Source organism: Chironomus tepperi, unplaced genomic scaffold (genome assembly GCF_022539635.2).
Source record: "Chironomus tepperi strain 1889 unplaced genomic scaffold, CSIRO-AGI_Ctep_v1 contig_406, whole genome shotgun sequence".
In the NCBI taxonomy this organism is placed as follows: Eukaryota; Metazoa; Arthropoda; class Insecta; order Diptera; family Chironomidae; genus Chironomus; species Chironomus tepperi.
In genome coordinates, this window is record NW_027226528.1 from 102510 (window position 1) to 115635 (window position 13126).

General features: G+C 32.7%; 1 protein-coding gene across 1 annotated transcript; it reads right to left on the reverse strand.

Annotated features, from left to right (window-relative positions):
* Positions 1-213: 213 nt before the first annotated feature.
* Positions 214-2775, reverse strand: LOC139096788 (phospholipase A2 inhibitor-like). The gene is made up of 2 exons (XM_070648536.1): positions 2641-2775; positions 214-1495 (listed from the first exon to the last, which is right to left on the reverse strand). Exons 1-2 carry the CDS (start codon positions 2700-2702, stop codon positions 280-282), a joined length of 1278 nt encoding a protein of 425 aa, XP_070504637.1. The 5' UTR covers positions 2703-2775; the 3' UTR covers positions 214-279.
* Positions 2776-13126: the final 10351 nt, after the last annotated feature.

Sequence of the window (13126 nt, forward strand, 5' to 3'; positions counted from 1 at the left end):
CTATTCTGATTACCAGCTTATCTAAACGTACACTGTCAACACCTTGTCAAGCGCCAAGACTGACTTATGACGGAATAAATAAACAACTAGAAGATGTCATGGAAGCATAATCTTCATCCTACACCGATACATTCATCCAAACAGTTCCATCACCTTGAAGAATTCTAAACAAAAATTTTCTATCAGTTTTCAATTCAAAAATAAAAGAAAAAGTTAAAGAGGAAAAAGTACTCTCTGTATTTCCACTTCCAATCTAGTCTCCGTCTCAAGTTTTTTTTTCTATTCATTCAATTTGTAAACTTTATAAATATCATTATCATTCAAAATTGTATTTGCATAATTGACATCAGTTCCAGTTCCAAGTTTCTCATATTTTGTGATTTTTATGAGATATAGTGTGAGTAGGACAGCAGCAGCCGCTTGCATGATGAGAATGATTGTCAAATAGCTACCGATAAAAAATTGTGATATTCCTTCATTAAACTTTATAAACTTTGATGACTTTTCATCGGTCGAATTGTCAGGATTAATAATAATCTCATCATTTGATTTGAAGAGGCTTTCAATAAAATTTTCAACATCTTGACTGCAATTTGATGTCCTCAATCGTCTCGTCTCATATCTTTTAATAAATTCTTTAAACTCTTGTGTATCACTATAAGTGTTGTTGTCTGCACACAATTCATCCAATTCCTTAGATGAATCTAATATACTTGCGGGGAAGAATTTAAGATGATTATTTTCAATAAATAAACTCTTCAATTTCGGATTGAGCGCAAATGTTGTAACAGCAATCTTCTCAATTCTATTGTCATTTAAATTAATCGCCTCAATACTTTTGAGTTCGTTGAATGTTTCCTTATAAATATCAGCAATATTACAGTTGGTCATGATTAAACGCTTCAATGATTCGGATTTGATGAAGGGTTTGTTGAGCGGCAGCTGAATGGGATTTGATGATATTATCAATTCCTCAAATTTTCTAAATGGTGAAAATGTCGCCGGTAGCAATGAGATGATTTGATTTTCGCTTATATCCAATCGTCTCAAGTAACCATTTCTCTTGAATGCGTCAGCAGCAATTTTGTTGATTTTATTTGCACTCAAATCGAGCTCAGCGAGAATGTCAAATCCGGTGAAATGTTGACTCTGAATTTCAGTAAAACCACAACCCTTACATGACATCCGCTTCAGATTTTTGTTTGTAAAAATTGCTCGATTTTCTTTCGGTTTGAATTTTGCATTGAAATCAATTTGAAGAAAATCTAATTCATTTTGCTTTTCCAGCAGTTCCGGTGAGTCAATGAATTCAATTGAATTGTGGCTCAAATCAATTATTTGCCAATTGTTCAATGTTTCCAATTCTTTGAGTTTCATACTGCTTAAATTACTAGAACTTTTATTCAACATACGTTGTTGTTGCTGCTGTTGTTGTTGTTCGACTACTGCTACTTGCCCTGACTCTTCTGATGATACACTACAAATGTTGTTGCCACTGTTTGAAATAATAGTGATAAAAATGAATGTATGAGAACAATGGATAGTGAGATAGAGAATCATTCATATAGTTGGGGGGTAGATATTGTTAAAGGGAAGCAAGGGTAAGGAATTGTGATAAGTTTGTTCATATATGAGTTGATCAAAATATATTACAAACAGTCATCAATTGACATTAACTAGTTATACGAGATTATCTATTTCGGGATAATTTCAAAATGTGAGTACTGGTTACTTCGGGAAGCATAAGCTGAAGAAATGATCGAAAATACGACATCAGGCCAGGGTGGCTCTGGGACTTCAACCAGATTTGATGAAATGCTCCTAATACCAAAGTTATGTCAGCATGGAGCTGGATTTTAGGAATTTTTGCACAGATCTTTCAAGATTTTATTACAGAAACTAAGAAGAGATCCAAAATAACCAATAATTAACACTTAATACTCTGGTTAATTTTTATTAAAAAATCTGCAAGTCTACTTTTTTGTTGTGCAAGCTGAATTCTTGAAGAATTTGTTAAAATTTAATTCCTTGAGTGACACAAATGAAGAAGCCTCTACCACAAATCTTTTAAGGACTCCAAAAACTTATTTAATCACCAAATGGAAGCCCCGATCAGCAGAATACAACGAATCTCATATTACACTATGGAAATGGTTCGAAGTCCATCGACACGATGCTTCATAATAGAGCTTCGCATTTTACTGTTTGTACGACGACGCAGCGGTAGGCTAGCGAACACTAAGTGCTTTTTGGAAACCAGCTTCGCGTGGTATTAATATAGACGGAACCTTCTTCTTTGTGTCACTTGGGCTTAGTCATTTTCCCCCTGATTGCAATTTTTTTTGTGTAGAATGCTATATGTAGCTTTGAATGTATTCTTATCTTTTGTTCGAATGAAAACAATGTTTTTATTTTGAAATTTAATTATGTCATGAAAGGTTTAAAATTATTGTAATTATGACTGTCATTTTGGGCACACGATTGCCAATGTCCTACATTATATGCGCTTTATTCACTCCTATAAGAACTAGCTACTTTATAACTCATTTTCAACTCACAACAAAAAAAAATTTAAACATTTTCTAAAAGTAGCATAAAATCACTATTAAAACTCATCCATACGAAAAGCAAGCAACTCACCAATGCAGTACAGTTATTAGTGAGAAAACTTTGATAAAAATTTCAACTTTTGCCATTTTCATTGACAATGTGAAGCCAAAAAAAAAGAAAAAAACTTTTTAAACCTCAACTTTATTTCTGAATGGTAGAATAAATACTATCGAGTGAGAATTTTTGTGCAATTTCTCGTTCATTCATAGCTGATACCGTTTTTTTTGTTATCATAGAAACGATAAGATAACATTTTGAATGATAAAGCAATTATAAGTTCGTTATATGATTTATATGTATATACATTTCGATGTTATATCATCATAGAATGATCGACAATTGTGGTTTGCCTAACTTTTAGGGGAAGGAAATTCTCTTCTTTTTTGTGCTCATCTTCCATCTTTTTCACTCTAAAAACTTTTTCAATTCTCGTCATCGTCGTCATTCTTGGCTTTTTTCTAATCAAATTTTCTCATTTTTCGCTTATTTGAATTTTGTTGAATTTGCTTGCTTTTAAGCTGAAAAATTAATTAACCAATTATTCATTTTCTTTCAAGCGTGTTTACAAACAATTTGGATGTTTCATGCATACAAATCAGCTAAAAAAATATTTTTTTCTTCATTCATGTCTCGATTTTGAGACTGGAATAGAAGACTTAATTAGTGGAAAAATGGATGTGATGAATAGGGGAAATGGAAGCGCAGTTTTATGCAGAGTTGACATAATACAGGTTATGCCGCATATTAGTGCATCTTCAGCAGGTTGACACCTACCTACGGTGGTCCTTTCCGCAAGTTGTAGACTTAACCCGATGGATTTTTTCACAGGTTGTTACTTTCCGCTGATGATGTTATCCGTAGGTTTTTAGCTTCTGCATCCTTTTCTAGATAGGTTATCGAAATTTTTTATGAGAAAAACCGAGATTTTTGTATAATGTAAGTAAAAAATTGACCTGTGCGAAAGAACCCAACTGTGGAAGTCACGATTCGGCAGACTTTCACCGATTATATCTCCTTTCATACCAACTCTAGATTGATATTATTTAATTATCACGTGGATTTGTACATTTTTTTGCTAAAAATTAGGGTTCGACCATGAATCGAAGATCATAAGAATTTCGAAAGCATCTTAAAATTAGTTTAAGGGTTGAGTTAAGCAGCTTTGATTGAGCTTCTTTTAAAAAGTAATGTGTTCTTTTGATTGAATATCCTTATCGATAATGATCCTTACTTACTTTACTCCGATGGCCTTACAGATCAACTGTGATTCATGGCCTCACACATATATCACCCAGATATCAAATGCAATACTGTCTCTATGGTGATTCTAGGAGTTCTTTGGTGATTATGAACTTATTTCACTAAAGTGGATTGTCCTCAATTTTAGTTTTGGAGTTATTCACATATTATGTAATGCAGAAAATTAAATTTTTGTGTATTTCTGAAGCAAAATCTTTACGTGTGTCAAATTTTCAACCACCCCACCATTTTTTTGCTAAGAATTTTACGTAGTAATTGAATAGTCGCTAATCCAAAACCCCTTGATAATCGACTTCAGTGGATTATGTCGTATGTTTAGGATTTGATATAAGTGGATATAAGTATGTTTTGTAAAAAAACATCCTCAATTTCTGACCCAATTCCAATTCTTCCTAACAAAATAATGACAAAATGAATAAAACTTTAATTTTTCAACAAATAAATTTTCAAACTAGGCTAATAAAAAGTTAAAATAGAAAAGAAAGTAAAATAAAACCTCGACAATTTAATTCCCTACTTGCTATTCTACTACAATTCTCATTTTCCGAGTGGAAAAAGACAGAAACAGAAGCGACAATGATGACGGGGACACCGAAGAAAAACAACAATTGAAAATTGAATTGACATGAAAAACAATAAAAGAAAATCTTTTTTCCGTTTTTTTCCCTTTTTCCGCTATCAAGAAAAGAAGATGCTAATTATTATCAAAAGTCATAAAAAAAGTTTAATTGTTTGTCATTTGGATTATTGCTTTGTTTGCATCTCATTTTTCTATTTGAATAAATTTAAAATGATTTTTTTTGTTCCTTCCTTCCTCCTTTCCACACTTACCATGAAAAATAAAAAGGGACAGTGGGACGACGATGACTAAAATGATGACAATGATGATGTTGCGACAGAATAATTTATTGTTTGAGGATAGAATGGAAGAAGCGAGAAAGGTACGAAAATTTGAATATTTGTTCCTCATCGTCATCTTCATTATAATCGGCCTAATTTTAATTTCAAATTCCCTAAAAAAGATTAATTAATTGTTTAATTAGTTAATTAGAGGAAATTGTCAAAGGAAATTGCTTTTGAAATGTGCCTGCATATTAGCAAAATTAATTTGTGTAAGGTTCTTAATAATAAGTTCTTGGAAGGTGCTTTATTCTTTTCCGGGCATTTTTTTTATTAATTCTTTAGAAGGACTTCATTTATTGCTTTTGAGACAGGATGTTTGGTTTGGCAATTTGGACCGAACTTATAAATATTCTAGGAAGTCTTGTAAATGATTCCTTTGTTAATTTGGGTCTGCTGAAAGTTAAACGTTACACGTGTCATGAGACTGCACCCAATCCCGAGCGACAGATGTGAAAATGGCTCCGTCACGATGTTTTTAAGGCTTCGCCAAACTTCTTTTCTTAGCACAAAATGAAAACTGCCTCCGTTTGGCATCCACATGGCTGATAAAAAAATGGCTAATCCTCAATTCCTCATGAAAGTCGCCTATTTTTTGCAGTCATGTAGACATCAAACGGAGGGTGCCAGAAGGTGGCTTCTATTTTGTTGTATAAAAAAAAGGTTCAGAGAAGCCTTTAGAGTCCCGAAGCGGAGCCTTCTTCATTTGTGTCACTCGGGAATGTATTTATAGATGAAATTTTAATCTAATGGAACAATACAGACAGTACCTAAGGTATTGTAACTTTGACGACAAAAAATTAAAAAGACGATGGAATACCTGGAAGGTAACGTGACTGCTGTTTTCTGTATTCAGATAATATTTATAGGATTTCAAATGATAATATTGCATTACTTAAATATAACGGTTAATCGAATCATAATTCAATACGCAATTGGCGTGACATCTGGTATGTTGGATTTGAATTGAATCTGGGAATAAGTCGGAGTTAGCGTAACTGGGTAATTGGCTGGGTGTCGGATTTTGGATCAATTTACTGACTTATGATTTTCGGGATTTAATATTGCTTTAATGGAAGTTCAAAATTTATATTAAGGTTAAATAAATGAGATTTGTCGCATCATGCTGATCAATGTTTATGATGCTAGCAGAGTTGTCAGATAGGTGCCTGTGGATAGGTGCCTAGCTATATCATGGGCTTTTGACTTTGTCTAGGCATTTATGCAAAGGCAAACAAATTTGCCTAATGTAGGCTTACCTATCCAAAGGCAAAATCTAGACAAAGACACTGCCTAGCCAAAGGCAATAGTTTTTGCCTTTGCCTAGGCACTGCCTATAATAGGCATGTCTATGCCTAGGCAAACCTAGCGTAGATTTAGGTAGGTGCCTAGTGTTTTTTGTAAAAATGTGAAAAAATCACGCACCTACTAAAATCTATGCTAGGTTTGCCTAGGCATAGACATGCCTATTATAGGCAGTGCCTAGGCAAAGGCAAAAACTATTGCCTTTGGCTAGGCATGGGTTCGTCTAGATTTTGCCTTTTGGCAGCTACAAGTAGGCAAATTTATTTGCCTTTCAATAGGCAACACCTGTGATAGATTTTTGCCTTTTATAGCAAATTGATAGGTGACAACTCTGGATGCTAGAATAACACCTTATCAAACATGACATGAACAATAGGAATTCCGGCAATTCCATTGTTCATTTTTGAAAAAAGTTCGTTATTCCTTAATGTAAAAATGTGAACGGTCCCTAAAATGTTTAAAAATTTCAAGGATAGAATAAGTTTAGAACAATAAAACTTTACAAGGGTCTTAGTTCGAAACTCTTATTTCTACCTAAGTTGTTGTCCAAAAACATCCCTTCTCAGAATTTTTATGCAGATAAATTCAAATTTTTTATAAAAAGGGAACAGAATCCAGAATTCTTTTGTAAGCCATGGGTTCGATACCCAAAAAATTTAGTTGGCAGCTGTAAATTTGTTTGGGTTTCGAACCCGAGATTTATTATTTTAAAACAATTTTATGACTCAAAAGACTGTAAAATACACGAGGGTTCGAATCCTCTTTTCGAGTTTCTTCTCACACTAATTTTTTAAAAACAGCCATAAATTTCCAAAGCAGATGCAAATTTAACCTCTAATCCCCACAATTAAGAACCAAAAGATCACCATCTGCTTGTCATAAAATCACATTTTTCTAGCTGGGATTTAAGAACACCAATTTGTGACTTCATTTGGTTGTTTGTGTCAGCTTTGCAACTCAACCGACATAATTTCAAGAACAATTTAAAAGAAATAAGAAAAAAAACTTTGTTTTCTTGAGGTAAAGCGGACGGTGACATATGTTTTCCCTTCCTTCCATTGGCAATTTTTCTCCATTGAAACAAAAAATGGAATTACAAAAGTACTTGAACTTATTGAGTGACTTAAGCGCATTTTTGTCTTGCGATCAGTAATTGATTGCTAAATAGCTACCAGGTCATTTTTATCGACTATAAACCAATATCCAGTAGAATTCAAGTCACACCAACTAGACTGTCAATCCTGTCAATCCTCTCAATCCTCTCAATCCTCTCAATCCTGTCAATCCTGTCAATCCTGTCAATCCTGTCAACCAGCCAACCAGCCAACCAGCCAACCAGCTAACCTGCCAGTCTAACAAAGTGTATTAATTAAGCGCTATTCCTTCAAAAATGAGTTAAAGACAAGGAAGAAGTGAAGGAAAAATTTATTAAAAGTCACCTGGAAATAAATTAAGTAAAATATAGAAAAGAAAATAAGAATGACGACAAATTATAATGTTATTTCCGCAGAAAACACACAGAAAAAGAAAAGTTTTTTTTCCATTCACCCCTCTAGGCAATTTTCATCGCCTCTGCAAATGAATTTAATAAAGCACACTGAATGAAAAGGAAGAAAAAGAAGTAAAAAAATTGCACTTAAAAATTGTTCCTACCGTGTGACTTACTTAGAGAATTTATTTGAATATTTTTTTTGCCTTCTTTTCTTTCCCTTCCATTAATAAAATTTAAATTAGGAAAGGAATTTTCCTATCCTCTTCTTCTTTTGTGCCTGCCTTAGCTGTTCTGCATAATTTGAATGGTTTTTGGATATGGAATAAAGAATTTTGTGCGACTAAAAAAAATTCCTCCCTTCTCGTTACATCATTAAATCTCCTCACATTCTGACCCGACAACTGAGCTTCTTGAGGCTACTTCTTTTTTTCTTTTTGCTTTATACTTATCCACATATGTCTGCTGGAAGATTTGGATTTTTTTGGCATTGATTCTTTTGGTTTTTATGGATGTGTTTTGGAATATGTTTATGAGGGAATGTTCGGAAATTATGTTACGCTTAGGGATGAAAGGGAGTGGGAGGTTCAACTTTGTTACGGATCATACAATTTGATTTACGATTTTACGTACGAAACTTTACGGTGGGAATTTTAAGAAGTTTTTACTATGAGTCAATGATTTTCCTTGAATTTTAAGTTTGATTCTATTGAGAGTAGAGATTAATAAATGCTTTTTAGCACATTCTCCAAACTTCCATTTGAAATGGCTTATTGTCCTCACTTTGTCCTTAATACCATCTGGATCAATATTGTTTAAACTTTGTGCTGCGGTACACTACTGCCAGATAACACTGGTCTAGATAATCGAACCATCCATAGATAGTGGATCTTTTTTTAAAGAGAAGGTCCAAAAGACTTGAAATTTAGCATACTGGTAGTTAGGGATTTCAATACCGGCCCAAAATTTCAATCCCGGGATTTCGGCATTGGAAAATCGACCCGAATACTGGGATCCCGGGATTGAAAACCTTACTGATAGTTTATTTATCAAGGACCAGGCTGAAGGAAGTATTTTTTAGTTGGTCAATTCCTGTCTGAGCTGTAGGAAGTGATCGATAAGCAAAAATTTCCTACATTTTTCGAATTTTTTTACATTTTACGTTATAAGTTTTGCATGCCTCAACTTAATATGTAATGCTTTGGCTGTCCATGGCGCCATTTTATTCTATGAGGGGCATGTAACTAAATCTTATTTAAATTAGCTATCATTTCGCTGACAAAATGAACTGAAATTTGGTATGCAAATGTATCAAACTTATGACTGGTACATTGAACAGAAGTCTATAAACATTTTTTGCTAAGCATGAATTTCGATGTCATCAACGAAAAAAGCTTCTGTCCCACATCTCCATGGACATTTTTTACCAGTTATTTAATTTTCCATATTTGTGCCTATGCTTTATGAAAGCTAGTAATTCATTTCATCATTCAAATGAATTTATATTTCCATGACCAAACCTCAGAAATTTCATGTCATTTAAAAAGTGCATAGTTATGGCTTTTTCCTGACCATCTTCATTTATTCATTTTCTAATCAACATCAATTGTAATTTTTTAACAAGTCCGATTTACAGTTTTCATCCATTCCTATTCTTTTGTTTTAGAAATGAATGCAGAAGGAACATAGCAATCCGAAGGAAATAAATGCTGAAATGTCATAAAAGTAAGGAATTTTTATCCGTAGGGGGGCATTTAAGGATATCAAGAGAATTAAAAAAATCTACAGAAATAGAAGAAAACTTTTTGGTTTTTCCAAAATAACAATTTTATTGAAAAACTTTTTTTTAATGTCAAAATAGTATGTAGGAAGGATATAAAATGAGGGAAAGGTTGTAACAGATGAAAAAAAAGAATAAAACACGAATTAAAGTTGAAAATTTTCATCCTGCACTGTTGAGAGCATTAAACTTTGTACGAACTGTGCCTTGTCGGCTCTTTCACATTCCAATTCCTCTTGAGAATGCTCGTTACCTTCGCTGGCATGAGAAATTCTTTTTGTGTCCATCAAGAGCATTTGCTCATTTTTCTTCAAATTCTTCTTTTCTTCCCCTGCTTTTTTTAATTCCTCAAATTCCTGTTTAAATGTCTTTTCATTCGGATTCGGATTGACCGATACATCTTCCAACTGCTTCATGAATCTTTTACGCATCGGACTTGGGCAATCGGTTGCGGTCAAAAATTCCATAAATTCCGTATGATCTACTTCACATACTAGATCATAAAAAGTCACCGGTCTCGTTTCTAAATAAGCTATGGCATTTGCATCTGAAAACGTCAATTTATTGGACAATTTTGAAGGTATTTCGGAAGGCATTTCTTTAATTTTTCATTCACTTGACATTTTCATTATAAATTTTATTTTTAACCCAGACTACTATGACAATTTTCCGAATAACACAAATCGAATAATCGATTCCGGCCGGCAAAGCTCAGCAATTGGAGAGCACACTGGTCTGCTGCCCAATTTCAGATTTATTAACTGACTTGTGCTATTCGGGTATGACACAGGAGAAGTTTCATTTACATTTGACACTTGTTTGGGTATTATTTATTGTGAAACGACTACACTGGTGGAAATTGAAATACGACACCCCTATATTTTTTAGAAATAAGCTATTAAATGAAGTTAAGTTCCTACATGATATACACCAATAGAAAGGTCTTGAAAAACTAGATAGGGTCTAGGAACAACATTTTGACTAAAACTGCAGCAGTTCCAAGTTATTTCCAAAAATGTGTTTTTGAGGTGGAAATTGAATTACGACAGGTTTTGGAAAATTGTAAAAATGTAATCAGTCTTGATATTATTTGCACATATCTTGTTGTTAAAACATAGATTTTTGTTTTTAAAGTAGTTCTCAAGCAACTGGACAGTTATTAAAGCATTCTACCATTAATTATGTCCAAAAGAAAACAGCAAAGACGAAAAAAAATATTTTTTCAAATATTTTTAAAATATATGATTTTAAATACCTTTTAAAACATAGATTTATAGATTTTTGGATACTCTTTCAGGTTTTCTACATGTTTTTAATTAAAAACTAATGGAAAAGTTAAAATTTTGTTGAAAATGTGTAACAAGAATTGTTATGAAAATGAAAATTATTAATTTTACTAATTTCCGCTAATCATAAGGATCTGAAATTTACAGGACATATTCTTTACTGTTTACTATAGATGTTTTCATATAAATATATTTTTTATCTCTATTGGTAATCGCTGGGATTATCATTTTATTGTTGCTGAAAACGAAAAATTTTCTCCCTTAGATTTTTTCGCATCTTTTGATGCAAAAATTTAAATTTCAAAATTTTCGTTTTCAACATTAATAAAATGATAATCCCAGCGATTACCAATAGAGATAAAAAATATATTTATATGAAAACATCTATAGTAAACAGTAAAGAATATGTCCTGTAAATTTCAGATCCTTATGATTAGCGGAAATTAGTGAAATTAATAATTTTCATTTTCATAACAATTCTTGTTACACATTTTCAACAAAATTTTAACATTTCTATTAGTTTTTAGTTAAAAACATGTAGAAAACCTGAAAGAGGATCCAAAAATCTATAAGTCTATGCTGTAAAAGGTATTTAAAAACATTTATTTAAAAAAAAATTGAAAATATTTTTTTTCGTCTTTGCTGTTTTCTTTTGGACATAACTAATGATAGAATGCTTTAATAACTTTCCAGTTGCTTGAGAACTGCTCAGAAAACAAAAATTTTTGTTTCAAGAACAAGATATATGCAAAGAATGTCAAGATGAATTAAATTTTTACAATTTTCCAAAACCTGTCGTATTTCAATTTCCACCTCAAAAACACATTTTTGGAAATAACTTGGAACTGCTGCAGTTTTAGTCAAAATGTTGTTGCTAGACCCTATCTAGTTTTTTAAGACCTTTCTATTGATGTATATCATGTAGGAACTTAACTTCATTTAATAGCTTATTTCTAAAAAATATAGGGGTGTCGTATTTCAATTTCCACCAGTGTATGCTGATCGTCTGTCTCTTGACCTGTCTGTATGCCAATCAATGTTTATTGACTGTTAATAAAATCATTTTTCATTTATTTTGTTAGACACGATTTGTCTTCTTCTAAGCAAGTTGCCCGAACAGACAATGAGCATATTCATGAGTATGCCGACAAAATTGAGCATGCTGAAATATATTGATACATGCTAATTGCTTGAGATGGGGTGGTCATGTATGCAGAAGGCCAAGTGCCCTCGTGCGTCCCAGCCAAGGAACTAAGTTAGTAAGTATAGTCATGTGCAGGCTCATTTAGATGAGTCTGCTTACTGTCTATTACAGTAAAATGCGTTTTTGAGTCACATGCTCACTAACTTCATAACTAGTTTTACATAATTGCGTCTGAACTTACATTCTTGTTTCCAATTCTGATAAGAAGCTTATCGGAAGTCACTTCATAATGCATGCACGTGCTGTCTCACGATTTTAAAGCATGTCAAATTGAACTAATAATTTTTTTTTCACTGTCTATTCATGTGAGCGCATAAATGCAATCACTTTACGTTTTCATTCTTATCACTCTATGGAAAAGTTTATACGTTTTTGAGGTTTACTTGAATGACTTTAAGTCTCTTTCTTTTTAAAATTGAACTATTAAATATTTAACAATATACAATAAGCAGACAGATTGTAAATATTTGGTCGTAAATGAGAATGTCTTTCATCACTTGAGCGTACGTGACATTGTTTAAGTGGAACTCATGTTAATGCAATTAGATGTGCAGGCTTGGAATCACAAATGCTTATTGAAATTCTTTCGTGTTTAAGGTTTTCAGAACAGACATTGAGTATGATCATTCAATCAATATTGATCTATAGAAACTAGAAATAGCATAGGGTTTGGCCATGAGTCGTAGACTTGCATTTCCTGTATTTTATATGTGCAGATCTGCAGCTTAAGATAACAGGCAAAAAGTATGCTTTCATGGTACATAAGTATCACTACGGTACCTAAAAGCGGTCTCTTTGCCTGTTAGGATTATAGTTCATCCTAAGCTGCATGCCTGCATACAAAAAATGCCTTTCACTTTTGGACATAATAAAACATAATGAAATGTCCAGTAATTGGGCATCATTTAATGTCAAGTAAATAAATGAAAATCTTTTAAAATAGTTCAGTTGTTCTTACCTAGACCTTCCAGGGATGGAATCGGGGAAACCTCACGTTTTTCAAAAACTGACCTAGCTATATTCATGACTACCTTTAACTACAATGACCACCTTTAACTACAATGTTGACCAAAACAATGTTTGTTTAAAAAAAAACTTTTTTTTTGAAAGTTTCCAATATTTTTTTATTGTGAAGGTGCCTGAAAATTTCAAGTTTCAGAGAAAAATAGAGTATTGATCTCTCCTTTGAATAGGATAATTTGTCTTATTGGATGTCGCATCCTTTTCAGGATTATGGAGTTGTTAGAATCTTATTGGAATAAAACCACGTGTTACTTACTAGAAATATGACT

Bases quoted from the DNA above. Each gene is read 5' to 3' on its own strand.
- LOC139096788 (XM_070648536.1), bottom strand. From the start codon at position 2,702: ATGAAAATGGCAAAAGTTGAAATTTTTATCAAAGTTTTCTCACTAATA. The intron at 1,496-2,640 runs GTGAGTTGCTTG...TATTTCAAACAG, and splicing joins CTAATAACTGTACTGCATTG to TGGCAACAACATTTGTAGTG.